General features: G+C 41.3%; 1 protein-coding gene across 3 annotated transcripts in view; it reads right to left on the bottom strand.

Moving 5' to 3' along the window:
• The window catches only part of WLS (Wnt ligand secretion mediator), a 135,043-nt gene extending 134,069 nt beyond the window's left edge, over window positions 1–974 (bottom strand). For 2 of the 3 annotated variants that reach the window (XM_021942751.2, XM_031669703.1), the window contains exon 1: window positions 166–974. In XM_021942751.2, the coding sequence (XP_021798443.1) occupies window positions 166–271 (106 nt within the window). In that variant the 5' untranslated portion in view covers window positions 272–974. The remainder of the gene's footprint in view (window positions 1–165) is intronic. The other variant, XM_021942758.2, reaches the window with a different exon arrangement.
• Window positions 975–18,708: the final 17,734 nt, after the last annotated feature.

The following is an 18,708-nucleotide window of genomic DNA, read 5'->3' on the forward strand; positions in this document are numbered from 1 at the left end:
TGCCCCACGGAGCCCCATGGAGCTCTGCTTTCTTAAGCACAATAGCCGGACTAATTAGATCATAGAAGCAAGGCAGTGATACTGTAACAAGTAGCCCAAGAGGCAAAGAGGGAAGGGGCCCGAAAAGACAGAAAGGGGGAAAAGTTTGCAGCTCTCCGCACTTACCAATCAAGCCTCCCACCAGAAAGGCGATGATTTGGAACACGAGCAGAATCCCACCAACAATGCACAGCTTCTTGGTGCTCATGTTTTCTATAATTGCCCCAGCCATTTTTGCGCCCCCCCTTTTTCTTTTCTCCTTGAAATAAATGTTTTAGGGTGAGCTTTTTGCTCCCTCCTCTCACACACTCCCTCCTCCCTCGCCTCCTTTCTGGGCGCTGCAAAACTTCAGAGGTGCTGGAGCGCGGCGAGGATGGGACCGGGACGGAAGGCGCCCGCACGGATTCCCCCGGCGCAGCCGGCTCGGGCTCCCCCAATGCCCGGAGCTGTGATTGTGGCCGCTCCGCCGCCTGTGGACGCTTAAAGGAGCAGGGAAGCGGATCACATGACGCCGCCTCCCTCCCTTTCTTCCTCCCTCCCTCTCGCGCTTCCTCCCTCACTCCCTCCCTCCCTCCCTCTCTTCCTCTACCCCTTGCCCACCAGTTCGGGGCTCAGAGCTCTGGCGGGTGCTGGCGCCCGGCTCCCGAGCCTGGCCTGCAACCTGTCCCTCCAGGGACTGGTGCCATTTGGGGGTTGCTGTTGATGTTAAGCGAGTTCCCCCTGCCCAGCTTCTCACAGGTTTCCTTTTCTGGTTTCCGAAGTGCGAGATTTAAATCACCGGTGGACCGCCTTGCAGACCTTTAACTTACGCGTTGACTTGAGGAAACGGTCCCCACCCCACCCCCAACTGCTAGAACTCTCTTTGGGAAAGAGGAGGAGAATTTTTTTAAAAGGGCCCAATAGATGCCTAAGTCAGAACACAGAGATGCGGAATAAAGTCTCAGCTCGAATTCTTTCTACCAGGTTCCCAGCCTCGTTATTGGACACAGAACCAGCTAAATTCCCCACGGCGCCCCTTGAGGAACCTGGCGCTCCAGCCAAATCAGACCACTGTTCGTTACTCCAGCGCCTGTGCTTCCACAACCTTAACCCTGGTGATTGCCTTAAAGAGAACATGTTCTACTCCATCAATTTTAAACCTGATCCAAAACCAATTAGTCTAAAAAAAAAAAAAACTAATTTTCCACACCACCTCCATGCAGTATCTCTGGGAACTGAGTCCCTACAATCCTGTGTTTACATTTTTACTTCCTATTGTAAGGATTTGTGTACGCGTTTGTCTCCACCACTGAGCTGTAAACTCCTGGGGAATAGGGACCAAGTTTTTTTTTGTTCTTTGTACCCCCCATGGTGCCTAACAAAATGCTAGCTCTAGTAGGTGCCCCATAATCTTTGGTGGAATGAATAAGTGAATGTGAAAGCAAGCCCACAGTTTGTATTTCAAAAGTCTAAAGAGATCTTAGTTGGTTTAGAGGGTACACATATTAAGTTACAATGTTTGTTGTCTCTTTGTGAGAAATCATATATTTATAGTTATACTTAACTTCCATAAAAAGAGGGGCGGGACTCCTGATAGAGATTTCCTGCTCTATCAAGTCTAAATTTCTGGTTTTCCATGTTTCATAAACTGGCCACTTCGTCAATACAACTCACCTTACCCAATAGACCCTTGGTTTGGTAAATACCCCACCTTGCTCCCCATACGCGCAGTTTCTACCACCACCACCCACACACCTGGTTTCTTGTCTTTCCCATCCTTACACACCCTCTTCATGCCAAGAGACTATTTTTCCCAGTCTTCTCTCCTTCTCTACTCTGTTCCTGAATTTTCATTGCCCTTATAGAAGATGTCATGCAGGTTACACTTAATAGAGGCATTCATTTCTAGTCTCCAAGTGGAACAGACACTTGTCAAGGACAAGCACCAAACTTTATGCATACAAAACTCCATCTCTTCACATCTAATAGTTCTTAACAGTTCTGAGGATATACAATCATGTGTCGCTAAGGATGTTTCAGTCAACAACAACATACCGTGTATGTGACAATAGTCCTATAAGGTTATAAGACCATATTCTTGCAATACGTTTTCTATAGATATGTTTAGATACACAGAGTACTTACTATTGCATTACAGTTGTCTATAGTCTTCAGTACAGTAACATGCCAGACAGGTTTGCAGTTGAGGAGCAACTGGCTACACGGTGTAGTTTAGGTCTGTAGTAGGTTATACTACATAGGTTTATGTAAATGCCCTCTATGACATTTGCACAATGACAAATCACCTAACAACACATTTTCAGAAAATATTCCCATCATTAAGCAATGCATGACTGTGGTTGCTGTTTATCTATTCTCTCATGCAACTCTTTATCCAAGTCACTTACTGAGCCTTTAACATGTTCCAGGCTTTCTTTCTTAAGCACTCGAGGATACCAAGATGTCAAGGTACTTGCACCTGACCTAAAGGAACAAATGAGATGCTGGTTCTCCACCAAGATGATCCCCTGCTTTAAGAGAGCACTTATTAAATACTTATTTTAATTAAAAAGGGATATTTCTAATTGCTAATCAGTACTTCTGTCATGAGATTACCAGTAATGCCCAACTGAGTGGGAGTAGACACCTGTAATATTCATCACCATGGGCTGCTTTAAAAAAATATAATTTCTATCACATCTTTTTAAACATTAAAAGCAACTGTGAATCTTTATTTCCCAAGTGGACAACACAGGTGAATAGAAAAGAGCATGACAGTTAGAGTCAGCTGGATCTGGTTTGGAACCCAGATCCCAGCTCTGCCCCTTGTTTCGAATCAACAGGTCATTACATAGTTACTTACCAACTCTGAGGCTTCACAGACCAACTCTGAGGCTTCTGTAAAAGCTTCACTCTTTACAGAAGAGTTTTCTCTTCCATAAAATGGGAATAATAGTACTACTTCATGGTATTCTTGTAAGATATGAATATTTATTATTGTTATATTTAGGAAATTTAAGGCAAATCAATAATTTTGTGTTTAAAAACTAGTAAAACTGATGACTGATTAGTTATTGCTCAGCTCTAAAATGTTTATCATATTATGATTACTCTTTAAGCATATGTTAGGAGAAGTCTAGGTGGTTAACTTTACTTGACAAGTGTGTTAATAAGGCAACATCTAGTATTGAACTTCCATAATACTCAGTGATTTTTAGCATAGAAACATCTGTTTTAAAAACTTCCTGCTGCCAAGGAAAAGTTTGAGTCATTGTCATTAGGTAGATTATCCCAGAGACTGAAATGATCCAAGGACAAATCCAACTCTGTCAATAAAAACTGATCATTTCAACTCCATTCCACTAGACTTTAAATTAGGTATTCTGGTTTATTCATCATTTTATTCAAAGTGTTTGGGATATGGAAGGTCATAGTGATGTTCCATGCATATGTATTGAATAGATGAATGAATGCATGAATGCATGAATGAATGAGTGGATAAATGGATATCTAACTGAAGGTAAATATGACTCTTCCCCCGCCCCCAATTCCTATATATAATTGACTGACTATATTCCTACCTGGCATCTATACACTAGGGTGCATTTTGCACACGCATCTATATATGTGATGTGTTGTTACCCCAACTGGCTTGTAAATTCCTTCAACACAAGGAGAGTGTGATCTGAGCCTTTGTGTGCCTCACAGTCCCAGCACAGCGGAGGAGGGCTCAGATTCTGGAGTTGAGAAAGCCTCCTTTGGAAGCCACGAGCAGCATATTATTATTGGCATTGCAGTAAATGTAATGTAGAGAGCTAAAAGAATTGAATACATCTCCTTAAACACCTAATTTACTTCCCAGAGGGACCTAACAAGAGGAATAATCCCACTCTGAGTCTTCTCATTCTCATAAATAGCTTTTATCCATAAATGGCATCCCTACGGCTCCATGGTTGTTGGTATTTTCTTGTAATTGGTGCCTGTGAATGTAGCAAGCACTGTGAGTTCACACTCTATTATTCAGTGTCACTTTTCACCACCCCCCCCCCCCACACACATATATATATACACACACACACAAAAAAAAAAACTTCTTTTAAAATGCTTTTTCCCCCAAACAATACCACCCCTGCCTTCTTTTTCTGTGGACCCCGTTGTCTTATTTTGTATGGAAATACAAGACCTTTCTTAATGCCTCCTTTTACACAGTAACTGTGGGTAGGAACTATTCAAAAAACCAACACTTCAACCTGATCTTCAACTGCTTAATAAATACCCCATGTCTCCCTCCCGTTTTGCATCTCCACCTCCTCTGTAGATCTTCATTTCACCTTTTCTTTTACGTTCCACAGATATTTCAATCATTAGGCTTATTCAGTCACAGCTTTATGTCTTGCTAGCTGTGTAAATAAATGTGGGGAAATTACTTTTCTCATTCCTTACAAAGAATAAATAATACCAGTCTGATGGGTTGTGATCATTAAACGAAATAAAAAGTGCCTAGCACAGTGCCTGACACAAAGTGAATACTCAACAAATATGGCATGTTATAGGGGAGGAGGATTCTGTTCCCAGAGAGCAAAACAAAAAACAAACTATAAAACCCCTAATGATAGTCTCTCTTACAAAATTGCCTCTTTGAACCCAGGCAACCTGGAAGGGCAGGTAAGAAACTTTACAGGTTTCCAGAGGCCTCTAGTGGGAGGCAATCAACAGTGTGAAGTAGCCAGCCAGCCCCCTGTTTCTCAGGCTCGAAGGAAGCTGCAGCAGAGAGCTGGGAAGCCTCCAGTGTTTAAGAATTTCAGATCACCTGTGTTGGGTTCCTGGCGCAGAGGTGGGAAAAAGGGTTTTTTCTTTTTGCCAGTTTTCATAGCATGGGCCAAACGGGGGCTGAGCTGACTGCTCCTTCATGTCATGATAGCTCTTCTTCCCCATCTCCCCCTGAACTTTGTCATGCTTATAAGTTCCTCGACATCTGCTTCTCTCTGTGCAGAGTGGCAATAGGTGGAAAACCCAGAAAGGCCAAGAAACATCTACCCTGGACAGTGGTTCCTGTGATATGCAGACAACACCCAGCACCGTGGCAGACTCAGCACACACATTTTTTTAATGAATAGTGATGAATGAACAAGTTCCAGTCCCTGGCTATGCAGGGGTTTGGGGAGACCTCCCATAGATGGCCAATGGCAGGAAGGGAAGCTGAGGCTTAACCTCAACCTTAGCCTAGATGTGGTAAGAATAGACGCAGACTCAAGCCAAAACCCAATCTTTATCCCCATTGCAGATTAGCTCAAAATCATCACTATGTAGCTCAGCATGAAGGACAATGTACCATAAAAACAGCTTAGGATGCCTATATGTAACATGGAAAAGCAAAGGTTGCATGAGGATAATATACATGAAAATCAAGGACCTCTCCTACTTTGCATTAGTGAAAAGAAACTGGAATGGCTGGGAGTGAGGGAGGACATCATTCCTCAAACATCAAATACAGTGGCAGTTAATAGCTCCTATGAAAAATGCCAATAATTATAGCAATAACAGAATGAGAACTTATGTTGACTATTTTCTATGTACCAAGCACTCTTCTAAATGCTTTACCTATGTTATCTCCATTAATCCGTACAACAATCCTGTAAGGTAGGTACTATTTTAATCATTTTAAAAAGAAGAAAACTGTTTCAGAGAAGTTAAGGAATATTCCCTTGGCCACATTGCTAGCAAACTGGGAAGCTGAGATTTTAAAGTAGATGCAACACACTACTTGTTGGTGTTTGGATTGATATTTATCCAATCACCAAATATTCATTGAGCCAGGAACTGATCTAGATGCTGGGGAAGAGCAGTGAGCCCAACAAAGGACTTGTCTTCATAGAGCCTTCATTGGAAAGCCTACATCAGAGCCTTCATTCTTATCTCCTTTATGCCAGCTGCGCCCCTTGAACCCACCAAAGGAAAGAAACCCAAGAAAGAAACCTGCAGAGCTGTAGAAGTGAGTAGAAATCAAGTCTTTAGCATTCCCAGGTGCCTCACTCCTGCTTTCCCCATGAGCTCTCTGGAGACACTCATGCAGAAGCCCCCTTTCCTGCCAATCTTGAGACAGGCATTGTTTTAACGTTTTTTGCCTACTCCTCTGTTCATATGTTCAACTCTGTTCTCTTCCTCAGTACCTAACTCCCACTCAGAGCAAACTCCCTCCCATTAAGCCTTAAATGTTTACAATCTGTCTTTGCTGGTATTTACCGCTAAAGGCTTTTCCAATTTGAAGATCAATTTTCAAGTCAAATGACTCATGAGAGTAATTGTTAACCATAATTCTAGAGTGTTTTGAGGGCATTCTTAATATACAGCAGCAAAAGACATGTAGTGCATAAAATTAATTTTGTCTTAGGTAATCTGCAAATTGAGTCTTATAATATTTTTGTTTATTTTGTTGTCCTGATATGAATCCCCAGTGAAGACCCTCTTTGCCCAAGAGTTTGAGTTGTTTTATGAATACTGTTCATTTTAAGACAACAATGTATGAGGGCAAACATTTTCCTATTTCTGTTGTATGTTGCTGTAGTTTGGCTTATCTGACCCTTCCAAATCTCACATGGAAATCTGATCCCCAAGGTTGGAGGTGAAGCCTAATGGGAGGTGTTAGGGTCATGGAGGTGGATTCCTCATGAGTAGATTAATGCCCTTCCTGGGAGTGGGTGGTGAGTGAGTTCTCACTATGTTAGTTCCCAGGCGACCTGGGTGTTACTTCCTCACTCACCATATGATCTCTGTAGATGCCAACTCTCCTTTGCCTTCCCCCATAAGTGGAAACAGTCTGGGGCTGCCACCAGATGCCCAATATTCCAGCTGGCAGAATTATGAGCCAAATAAACCTTTTTTCTTTATAAATTACCCAGTCTATCCAGAGAATGGGAGGAAATTTTTGCAAACTATGTATCTCACAAAGGTCTACTATTCATCATATGTAAGGAACTTAAACAAATGTACAAGAAAGGAAACAAACAACGTCGTTAAAAAAGTGGGCAAAGGATATGAACAATTTTCAAAAGGAGACATACGTGTGGCCAGCAAGCATATGAAAAGAAGCTCAACATCACTGATCATTAGAGAAGTGAAAATAAAAACTACAATGAGATACCATCTCACAGCAGTCAGAATGGCTATTACTAAAAAGCCAAAAAAAAAACCAACAACAACAACAAAACAACAACAACAACAACAACAAAAACAGATGCTGGAGAGGTTGCAGAGAAAAAGGAATGTTTTTACCCTGTTGGTGGGAATGTAAATTAGTTCAGCCATCGTGGAAGACAGTGTGGTGATTCATCAAAGACCTAAAGACAGAACTTCCATTTGACTCAGTAATCTCATTACTGGGTATATGCCCAAAGGAATATAATCATTCTATCATAAAGACACATGCACATGTATGTTCATTGTAGCACTATTCACAATAGCAAAGACATGGAATCAACCCAAATGCCCATCAATGGTGGACTAGATAAAATGTGGTGCATATACACCATGGAATACTATGCAGCCATAACAAAGAACAAGATCATATCCTTTGCAGGAACATGGATGGACCTAGTGGCCATTATCCTTTGCAAATTAATGCAGGAACAGAAAACCGAATAAATACTGCATGTTCTTACTTACCAGTGGGAGCTAAATGATGAGAACACATGGACACATGGAGGGGAACAACACACCCTAGGGCCTATCAGAGGTGGAGGGTGGGAGGAGGGAGAGGATCAGGAAAAATAACTAATAGGTACTAGGCTTCATGCCTGGGTGATGAAATAATCTGTACAACAAACCCCCATAACATGAGTATACCTATGTAACAAACCTGCATAGGTACCCCCTGAACTTAAAATAATAGTTACATTAAAAAGAATAACACTAAATATAAATAAATGAAAATAAATTACCCAGTCTCATTTATTCCTTTACAGCAAAATGAATGGGCTTGAACGTATGTCCTATCTGATACCTGAAGCATGAATGATTTGATGAAGCTTTCTTCCATTTATTCCATAAATGTTTATTATGTGTTGACCATATGCCAGGTATCTGGCAAGTGCTGGGACACAAATGCAAAAATGACAGATATCTTTTACTCTCACAAAGTTTATAATCTCATGTGGTTGAAAGGGTATTGGTGATACAATGACTCTATTAGCTGAGAGGTTAAGTCTTAAAGAATGACTGCAGTGGCTCACGCCTGTAATCCCAGCACTTTGGGAGGCCGAGGCAGGCAGATCACTTGAGATCGGGAGTTTGAGACCAGCCTGGCCAACATGGTGAAACCCCGTCTCTACTAAAAATACAAAATTGCCGGGCGTGGTGGCGCATGCCTGGAATCTCAGCTACTCGGGAGCCTGAGGTAGGAGAATCACTTGAACCTGGGAGGCGGAGGTTGTGGTTAGCCGAGATGGTGCCATTGCACTCCAGCCTGGGCAACAAGAGCGAAACTCCATCTCAAAAAAAAAAAAAAAAAAAAGAATGACTGCTGTAAGAGGCATAGAAGAGACCTCAGACTGGAGAAAGCAAAGGACAAAGATTGCTCTCCTTAGCTTGATGCACAAGGTCCTCCACGCTTGGCTCCATTTGACCCTTACAGAGACAGCATGGTTCCCAGCACGGGCTCCAGAGCCAGATCACCTGACTTTGCCACTTACTAGCTGTGTGCATGGGCCAGTTAGGTTAATTGTTTTGTACCTCAGTTTTCTCATCTGTAAATGAGATTGTAATGAATATTAAGAAGGTTTATTTGTATAAAGTGTTTAAAACAGTGCCTGACACATAGTAAGTTTAATATAAGTAAGTATTCACTAAAGAGAGAAAACAGTGAGTTTTTTCCTTTTCTCCTAATCCCACAAGGGTACCTTGGTTTCTGTTCACTTTTAAAATTATTATTATTGTTGTTGTTATTATTTTACTTTAAGTTCTGGGGTGCATATGCAGAACAGGGTTCTGTCCACTTTAAACATTTTAATAACCCCCACCGAGTACCACATGTTGTTTGACATATATCCATTAGTTATTATTAATGTCCATTATAAATTTATTGGACATCTCCTATATGCCAGGTGCTGTTACTCAATTATGAGAGGCAGTATGAGAAGCAAGGATTTAGGATCAAACAGATGTTGGTGGAATTCTGGCTTAACCATCATCTAGCTCTGAGACTTCAGGAAAGTAACTTAACCTCTCAGAGCCTCAGCTAAGTCACCTGTGAAATGGAGATGATGTTATCTTCACAAATTCTGTGATGAGGATCAAATACATTCAATATATAAAGAGTTGGCTGGGCGTGGTGGCTCACGCCTGTAATCCCAGCACTTTGGGAGGCCAAGGTGGGTGGATCACCTGAGGTCAGGAATTCGAGATCAGCCTGGCCAACATAGTGAAACCCCATCTCTACTAAAAATACAAAAATTAGCCAGGCGTGGTGATGCACAGCTGTAGTCCCAGCTACTCAGGAGGCTGAGGCAGGAGACTTGCTTGAACCCGGAAGGTGGAGGTTGCAGTAAGCGGGTATCATGCTAATGCATTCCAGCCTGGGCGACAGAGCAAGACTTCATATCAATAGATAGATAGATAGATAGATAGATAGATAGATAGATAGATAGATGGAAAAAATAAAGAGCTTAGCAAAATTCCAGGCATTTGCTAAGCACTCAATAGCAAGGATAAACTAGAGGAGGTGGAGGAGGAAAAGGATAATCTTGGAGGTGGATACTGTTATTTAGTCAGAAAAGTGAGGTTCAATGCCCTCAACCCCTGCCCTCTCATCCTGCCCTGGTCAGAGACTCTTTCTCCTCTGTGCCACATTGCCCTCAACTCCAGTTTCCTGTAATTGCTATCAACAATGTTCTCATTGAAACCTGCTCTTAGTAAGCTGTCTGTTGGAAAAATATTAAGACTCCTGGATTGCTTATTGAAACTCTGTCTTTCAAATATTACACATACTTTGAGATGCTTTTGATCCTTCTACCCCATAACCTGACACAGTGTCTCCCTTGGTGAACCCTCATACAACTAACTTTCTTTTTTTTTTTTTTGAGACGGAGTCTCGCGCTGTCGCCCAGGCTGGAGTACAGTGGCCGGATCTCAGCTCACTGCAAGCTCCGCCTCCCGGGTTTAGGCCATTCTCCTGCCTCAGCCTCCCGAGTAGCTGGGACTACAGGCGCCCACCACCTCGCCCGGCTAGTTTTTTTTGTATTTTTTTAGTAGAGACTGGGTTTCACCGTGTTAGCCAGGATGGTCTCGATCTCCTGACCTCGTGATCTGCCCGTCTCAGCCTCCCAAAGTGCTGGGATTACAGGCTTGAGCCACCGCGCCCGGCCACAACTAACTTTCTATGTCTATTATGTCCCTTCACACATATTGCCCCAGATTATAGTTATTTGGGCACTTGTCATATCCACTTCGGTGTATTATACATTTGTTAAGGTCAAAGGACTCTGTTTTACTCAGAAGTCTCTTTATTTAATTCTAGTAGAATCCCAGTGGCTTTTCCAGGTCTTGGCTTCTAAGCTTTCATGCTTCTTCATCTTTCTCTCTCAATAGATGTTCTATTTTATGGGACAAGGAGAGGTGGGGGCCATTAAGTATAAACATTCTCAGCCTTCAAACTGACAAGTATCTTCTCTGCCTTGTCTCCAAGGAAGCAATGAGCCACTTCTTGGACCAAGCTCTTAGACCCATTTTAGAGAACTGGTCAGTACAGCTTAATGGTGAAGAGCATATACTCTGCAACCAGACTGCCTGAGTTTGAACTTCTGGCTCTGCAATTTACAGTACTGGCTGTGTAACCTTGAGCAAGTTACCAAGCCTGTCTGTACCTCGGTTTCCCCCTGTGACAAATGAAGACAATAGCAATAGTCCCTGCCTCCAGGATGATAGTAAGGATTAAATGAGTCAGTGAGTGAAAACTACTCACTACAGAGCGTACTTAGCACATGGCACGAATGTAGTAATGGTTAGCTGTTGTTATTAATTACCTCCTGTCACCTTCTATGATATCTTCAGAGATCTTTTTTCATGCCTTTCCTCAATCTTACTCTCGAGCGTTCCTCATCCTAAAAAAGATCTTTCCCTTCACTCTACAGCTCCTTAACCCATTGCCTTCATGGGCTTCTTTCCTTTACCATAAGACTTCTAGGGGCCAGGCACAGTAGCTCCAGTAGCTCACCTGAGGTCAGGAGTTCAAGACCAACCTGGCCAACACGGTGAAACCGTCTTTACTAAAAATACAAAAAATTAGCTGGGTGTGGTGGTGGGCACCTGTAATCTCAGCTACTCGGGAGGCTGAGGAAGGAGAATTGCTTGAACCCAGGAGGCAGAGGTTGCGGTGAGCCAAGATAGCACCATTGCACTCCAGCTTGGGCAACAAGAGTGAAACTCCATCTCAAAACAAAGCAAAACAAAACAAAAAAAGACTTCTAGGAACAATAGTTCCTATTTGCTGACTTTATAGTCTCACTTCCCATTCCCTCTGTGGCCATCTGCAGACAATCTAGATTCCACACCCAGCATTCTACTGACTGCTCTGATGAAGCTCATGAAGTGACCTTGGTGCTTATCCTACCGGAGGTCTCTGAAATGTAACCTTCTTCCCTCCAGAAAAATCTCTCCTCACCTCCTCAGCTTCAGTAACTTTTTTCTTTCAGTTCCCCTCCTACTTCTCTTAACATCTCCTTCTCTCTCTTTTGCTGGCTCCGTTTCCTCTACCAACTCCCTGAGAGTCAATACTGTATTTTGGAGTATTCTCTCCTTCAACTCTTCTTTTCATAGGGTCTGTGGGCAAATCTTTACCTACAGCCCTGACCTCTTGTCTGAACTTTAGACTCATATAAACAACTGCTTCCTAGACTTCTCTGCCCAGACAAACCACATGCATCTCCAAATCAACCAGAGGCCTTCCCTATCTCAGAGATTTCCTGACTCTCCAACTAGCCACCCGACTTACATATCTCAAGGCCATCCTAGATTCATTACCGACACTTCCAGTTATCTTGACCAGTCTGTACCTCCCTTATTCACAGTGAGCTAGCATCTCTTCTCCATCCTCACTGATCTGCAAGTCTAGACCGCTATAATATCTCCAGTTTAGACTATTGAAGACTTCACAATCAGGCCTCCAATCTCTGGTTTCTTGTGATAGATAATATGGTCAGTTTTCAAACAGTTTTCAAAATGTGGTCATTTACAAAACACTTGTCTGTTTTTCTCTGTTCTGAATAGAGGTTGGCAGTATCGTCTGATTGCCCATAAATAAAGCCTATCTTTTTAAGCCCGTATCTAGCAAACTCTCATAGAGTACTCTAAGATCTAGTTACTTTAGATTATCTTTTGTTCCCCGACTCATCAATGTGGGACCTTGTACTTTGTGGTGTGTAACTCACCGCTAAGCTCAGATCTTTCCCCTTGTAACATAATCGTTGGGACAGATCAGTTCACTCCTAAAGTGGCACCACCAAGTTGTGATCCCATGGTATTCCTCCTCTTGTATTACCTATTTTAAACTGCTGGCCATCCAGAGGCTCAAGATGAAAACCTAGAAATCATCCTAGACTTTCAAATTAATGTAGTCAACAGGTACTGAACATATTATTTGTCAGGTGTCATAAATAATATGGCATAATAATAACACTAAACACATACATGCTAAGTGATGGGCACTTTTGAAGTGAGATAGATAGACAAGTAGACAGATGAAATATATTAATATATAACAGAAGCAAAATAGGTATAGTATGCATCTCAAATACTTGTGGTGAGGATTAAATGTTCTAAATAAACTCATATATATCACTTAGAACATTTTATCTTCACCACAACCACTTGAGACACATACTATTATTATTCTATTTTACACACTGGAGAAACATTGGCCCAGAGAAGATTAGTAACTTACCCAAGATCACATAACTAATAAACCCTAGCTAGGCTTTGAATCCAATCAGTGTGGTATCAAAGTCCATGCACTTACCAGTTACTCTCTTCTGTCTTTGATTCTAATAACAGTAACAGTGATATTCCTTTAGTTTTTCTATGTACCAGGCACTGCTCTGAATATATTACATGTTTTACTTCATTTAATCTTCACAGTACTTGCTATGAGGTAGGCAATACTTTTCCCCTTGATTATCTTTGCAAATGAACTTTGCTTAAAGAAAGCCAAATAAAAATTCAAATGTTTTCCCAGAGTACCTGGAAGTGAATATTCACTACAAAAGGGTATGTATGTACTCTTCTAAGAAACTTGTTTCTAGCGGGACGCGGTGGCTCACGCCTGTAATCCCAGCACTTTGGGAGGCAGAGGCGGGCGGATCACAAGGTCAGGAGATCGAGACCATCCTGGCTAAACGGTGAAACCCCCGTCTCTACTAAAAATACAAAAAAATTAGCCAGGCGCGGTGGCGGGCGCCTGTAGTCCCAGCTACTCAGGAGGCTGAGGCAGGAGAATGGCGTGAACCCGGGAGGCGGAGCTTGCAGTGTCCCGAGATCGCGCCATTGCACTCCAGCCAGGGGGACGGAGTAAGACTCCGTCTCAAAAAAAAAAAAAAAAGAAACTTGTTTCAGAATTCCTTGAAATTCTAGATTCCTCAGACTATTTAATACAAATTTGAAGGCATGTTTTCAGTATAAGAGTGAAGGTGTCTCTCTTGAATAATATACCATTTACCCATTCACCAAATGTTTATTGAGCACCTAATATGTGCAGGACACTAGATACATCAGAGAATGTTTCTGCCCTGAAGAACATGAAAGTCTAGAAAAGGAAAGGGGGTTAAAAAGCCAGAAGCACAATAACGGGACAGGTAGAATTGCACAGAGGTTAAGAGAACAGATGCTAGAGCCAGACAGAATTTGTCCAAAGCCTGACTTTGCCGTTTACTTCCCGTGTGACTTTAGGAAATGCATTTAAACAATTTATGCCTCTTGTTTCTATAGTATGAACATTATATGATTGCTATTAGGATTTCAAGTTTATATATATATATAGAACTTAGATCAGTGCCTGGGACATGGTAACATTAAAGGGCAGATATGGTTAGCAGTACTAGTAGTCATCCTCATATTTCCACATGAAGCAACATTGGTATTGAAAGTAGGAACAAGAAAAGAGTGGTTTATTTTATATTAGAAGAGAGGAAAGAGTTCAGATAAATCTTTAGAGATCCAGATAAGTTTTAAAATATGAGTAGGTGTTCTCCAGATAGACAAAAAGGAAAAATCTCAACGAGCAAGGGGTAAAATCAGGAAGCAGTAACCCCTAAAGACCATACATCTGGCTGAAGAGTTGGCACGCACCTTTGTGTTTCCAGCATATTGCTTTGGAGACCTACGGTGACTTGAAATAGGAATACAACGAGGGTGGAGAGATGATGTTAGATTAAGCCATATTTATTACTGAACTGAGAAGAATGATGTCTTCTGTATTTGTATAGCACCAATTTTAAGATGCTATCTTAGTAATATTTACAACCTTGGAGATCTGGCTAATTATGATTATCACCATTTTCCATGAGGGAAACCAGAAGTAGAAGCATCCAAAGTTGTTCAAACAATTATCAGTAGATCTAGAAGACAGACCCTAATTTATAGCTCACTGAAGTGCTCAAAATAACAAGATTGTACTAATTCTACACTCTCCCACCATTTCTCTTCTTATCTTTAGAAAAATAAAGCAAAATGCTACAGCTGAAAAAGCTAAGGTAGAGTTAAAATACAATCAGAAATAGTAATGGGCCATGCAGAAAATGATGAATAAACTATGACACAGGTTTGTGATGAGGAGTAGAATAGATGTGTTAGGAGTGATTTGAGCTGTTTGCTAGAAGAAAACAATTAATTGGTTGCTATATAACTTACATACACTAAAGTACACAAATCATAGGAGCACACATTGATGAATTTTTACATATGAATACTGTATTAGTTTGCTAGGGCTGTGTATTAGTCTGTTCGCACATGGCTATAAAGAAATACTTGAGGGCCGGGAGTAGTGGCTCACACTTGTAATCCCAGAAGTTTGGGAGGCCGAGGCAAGTAGATCATTTGAGGTCAGGAGTTCAAGACCAGCCTGGCCAACATGGTGAAACCCTGTCTCTACTAAAAATACAAAAATTAGCCGGGTGGTAGTGGTGCGTAATCCCAGCTACTTGGGAGGCTGAGGCAGGGAGCATGGGAGTCAGAGGTTATGGTGAGATCAGCCTGGCCAACATGGTGAAACCCCATCTCTATTAAAAATACAAAAATTAGCCAGGCGTGGTGGTGCATGCCTGTGGTCCCAGCTACTCAGGAGACTGACGCAGGAGAATTGCTTGAACCCAGAAGGTGGAGGTTGCAGTGAGCAGGGATTGCGCCAGTGCATTCCAGTCTGGGTGACAGAGCGAGACAGAGTGAGATCACACCACTGCACTCTAGTCTGAGCAACAGAGTGAGACCCTGTTTCAAAACAAAACAAAACAACAACAAAAAAGGAAATACTTGAAATGAGTAATTTATAAAGGAAAGAGGTTTAATTGGCTCACAGTTTCACTGGCTGTACAAGAAGCATAACTGGGGAGGCCTCAGGAAACTTACTATCATAGCGGAAAGCAAAGGGGAAGCAAGCATGTCCTACATGTCTGGAGCAGGAAGAAGCGAGCAAAGGGGGAAACAACCAGATCTTGTGAGAACTCACTCACTATCACGTGAACAGCAAGGGGGAAATCTCCTCCATGATCCAATCACTTCCCACCAGGCCCCTCCTCCAACACTGGGGATTACAATTTGACATGAGATTTGGGAGGAGACACAGTTCCAAACTATACCAGGCCACAATAACAAAACATCACAGACTGTGAGACTTAAACAAGACAAATTTATTTTCTCACGGTTCTGGAGGCTGGAGGTCCAAGAACAAGGTGTCGACGGGGTGGGCACCTTGGATTCCTGAGGCCTGTCTCCTCAGTCTGCAGATGACCACCCTCTTGCTGCCTCTTCACAGGGTCTTTCCTTTGGGTGTGTGCTGTACCCCTGATATCTTCTCTCCTCTCCTTTTTTTTGAAATGGGCTCTTGCTGTGTTGCCCAGGTTTGATGGACTCCAGCGGTCCTCCTGCCCCAGGTTCTGAAATAGCTGGGTTTATAGGTATCTGCAACTGTGCCCGGCTTCCTCTTCTTCTTATAAGGATGTCAGTCATGTTGGGCTACAGCCGTATTCTAAAGGCCTCTTTTAACTTAATCACCTCTTTAAAGACCTTGTATTCCAACATGGTCACATTCTTTAGTACTGGGAGTTGGGATTTCAACATATAAATTGGGGGAGGGGCACAATTCAGCCCATAACAAATAAATATATAAGATATGGAACCACCCAGATCAAGATACAAAACATTTCTACCATCTCAAAAGGTTTTTCTGTGCTCCCTGCCAGCTGATGATCCCTTCTTAATCCTAAAGTTGTGTGAAAAATTCACTTTTTTCACATTTCTCACCATTGATCTGTTTTTCTTATTTTTGAGCTTCATACTATGTATTTGTATTCTTTTGTAACTAGCATTTGCTGCCCAACATGATGTCTCTGATACTCATTTTTGCTATTGCATGTAGCAGTATTTTGCTTACTTCATTTCATTGTGTAAGTATTATCACAATTTATGTGACATTTGAGTTTCTTTCAGTTTTTTGCTATTATGAATAAAGCTACTGTAAGCATTCTTGTATTTGTCTTTTGGTTGACATGACTATTCCATTGTGTTAAATATCTATGCAAAAGAAGAATTGCTGGGCTATAGAAATATGGGTGTACTTAATGTTACTGTATACTGCAATAATTTTCCAAAGTAGATATGCCAACATGCATTTACAGTAGCAAATCAAGTTCCAATTGTTCCACATCTTCATTAACACTTAGCAGTGTCAGTCTTTTTAATTTTAGCCATTCTGGTGGGGATATACAAGTATATGATTAGAGTTTAAATATGTATTCTGTGATGACTATGCTGTTGCCTTTTGTTCACTGAGATATCCTCTTTTGTAAAATATCTGTCCAAGTCTTTTTTCTATTTTTTAAATTGATCACCATTTTTGTTTTTCCTTATTTGTAGAAGTTCTTTATATATTCTGGATGCAGATCCCTTTTCAAGATTTGTATTGAAAATATCGTCTCTTGGTCTGTGACATGTCTTTTCTGTTTTGTTTTGTTTTTTTTAATGGTGTTTATCAGGAACAGGCATCAAGTTTTCAGGAACAGGCATCAAGATTGCAAGTTTATTGAGCTTGCAATCAATAAACATGTGATTTCTTCCATTTGATTTAAAAGGGTCTTTTAGACATTTTTCTTGGCCATATTTTATCTTTTCTTTTTTGAGACAAGGTCTCACTCTGTCACCTAGGCTGGACTGAAGTGGCACAATCATAGCTCTCTGCAGTCACAATCTCCTGGGCTCAAGTGATTATCTTGCCTAAGCCTACCCGTAGCTAGGAATACAGGTACGAGCCACCACTCCCAGCTAACTTTATATATATATATGTTTATTTATTTAGAGATGGGGTCTGGCTATCTTGCCCAGGCTGGTCTCAAAATTCTGACCTCAAGTGATACTTCCACTTCAGCCTCCCAAAGTGCTGGAATTACAGTCATGAAATGCTGCACCCAGTCTATATTTTATTATTTTTAAGGAAGAGATATTGTACTACTTTTATTACTTTTATATCCAAACACAGAAAATTCCAGTGCTATTATAAAAAGCATTACTTTTTAAAAATTTTCTAGTTGTGTAGTACATATAAATAAAATTGATTTTCTATATCAACCTTCTATCCACTGACCTTACAAGATAAATGTATTCTTATAATTTGTAGATTCTTTCAATTTTTTACATAAACAATCATGTCATATATGAACAATAATACTTTTACATGTTTGTTTCCAAACTTTATAGTTTTCATTTTGTTTGCTTGCTTTATTGTATTGGTGAATTTCTGTAGTACAATCTAGAATTGAAGTCACCATTATTATTTTATATTTATTTTGGATTTGCTACCCATTGCAATTGAACAAGAGAATAAAAAGAGAAACAAGAAGGAAACAAACTTAGAATTACATGTGATTGATATAATTATAAACCTAAAAATTCAAATAAAAATAATCCAAGGAATAATAAAACTAATCATAATAATTAAAAGTCAATTACTTGGCTAGATGCAGTGGTTCATGCCTGTAATCCCAGCACTTTGGGAGGCTGAGGCAGATCACATGAGGTCAGGAGATCCAGACAGCCAGGCCAACGTGGTGAAACCCCATCTCTACTAAAACTACAAAAAAGTAGCCAGGCATGGTGGTGTGCACCTATAGTCCTGGTTACTCGGAAGGCTGAGACAGAAGAATTGCTTGAACCGAGGCGGTGGAGGTTGCAGTGAGCCAAGATTGTGCCACTGCACTCCAGCCTGGGTGACAGAGTGAGACTCCATCTAAAGAAAAAAAAAAAAAAAGTAGGCCGGGCGCGGTGGCTCAAGCCTGTAATTCCAGCACTTTGGGAGGCCAAGATGGGCGGATCACGAGGTCAGGAGATCGAGACCATCCTGGCTAACAGTGAAACCCCATCTCTACTTAAAAAAATACAAAAAACTAGCCGGGCGACGTGGCGGGCACCTGTAGTCCCAGCTACTCGGGAGGCTGAGGC

The sequence above is a fragment of the Papio anubis genome, chromosome 1 (assembly GCF_008728515.1).
Source record: "Papio anubis isolate 15944 chromosome 1, Panubis1.0, whole genome shotgun sequence".
Taxonomy (NCBI): domain Eukaryota; kingdom Metazoa; phylum Chordata; class Mammalia; order Primates; family Cercopithecidae; genus Papio; species Papio anubis.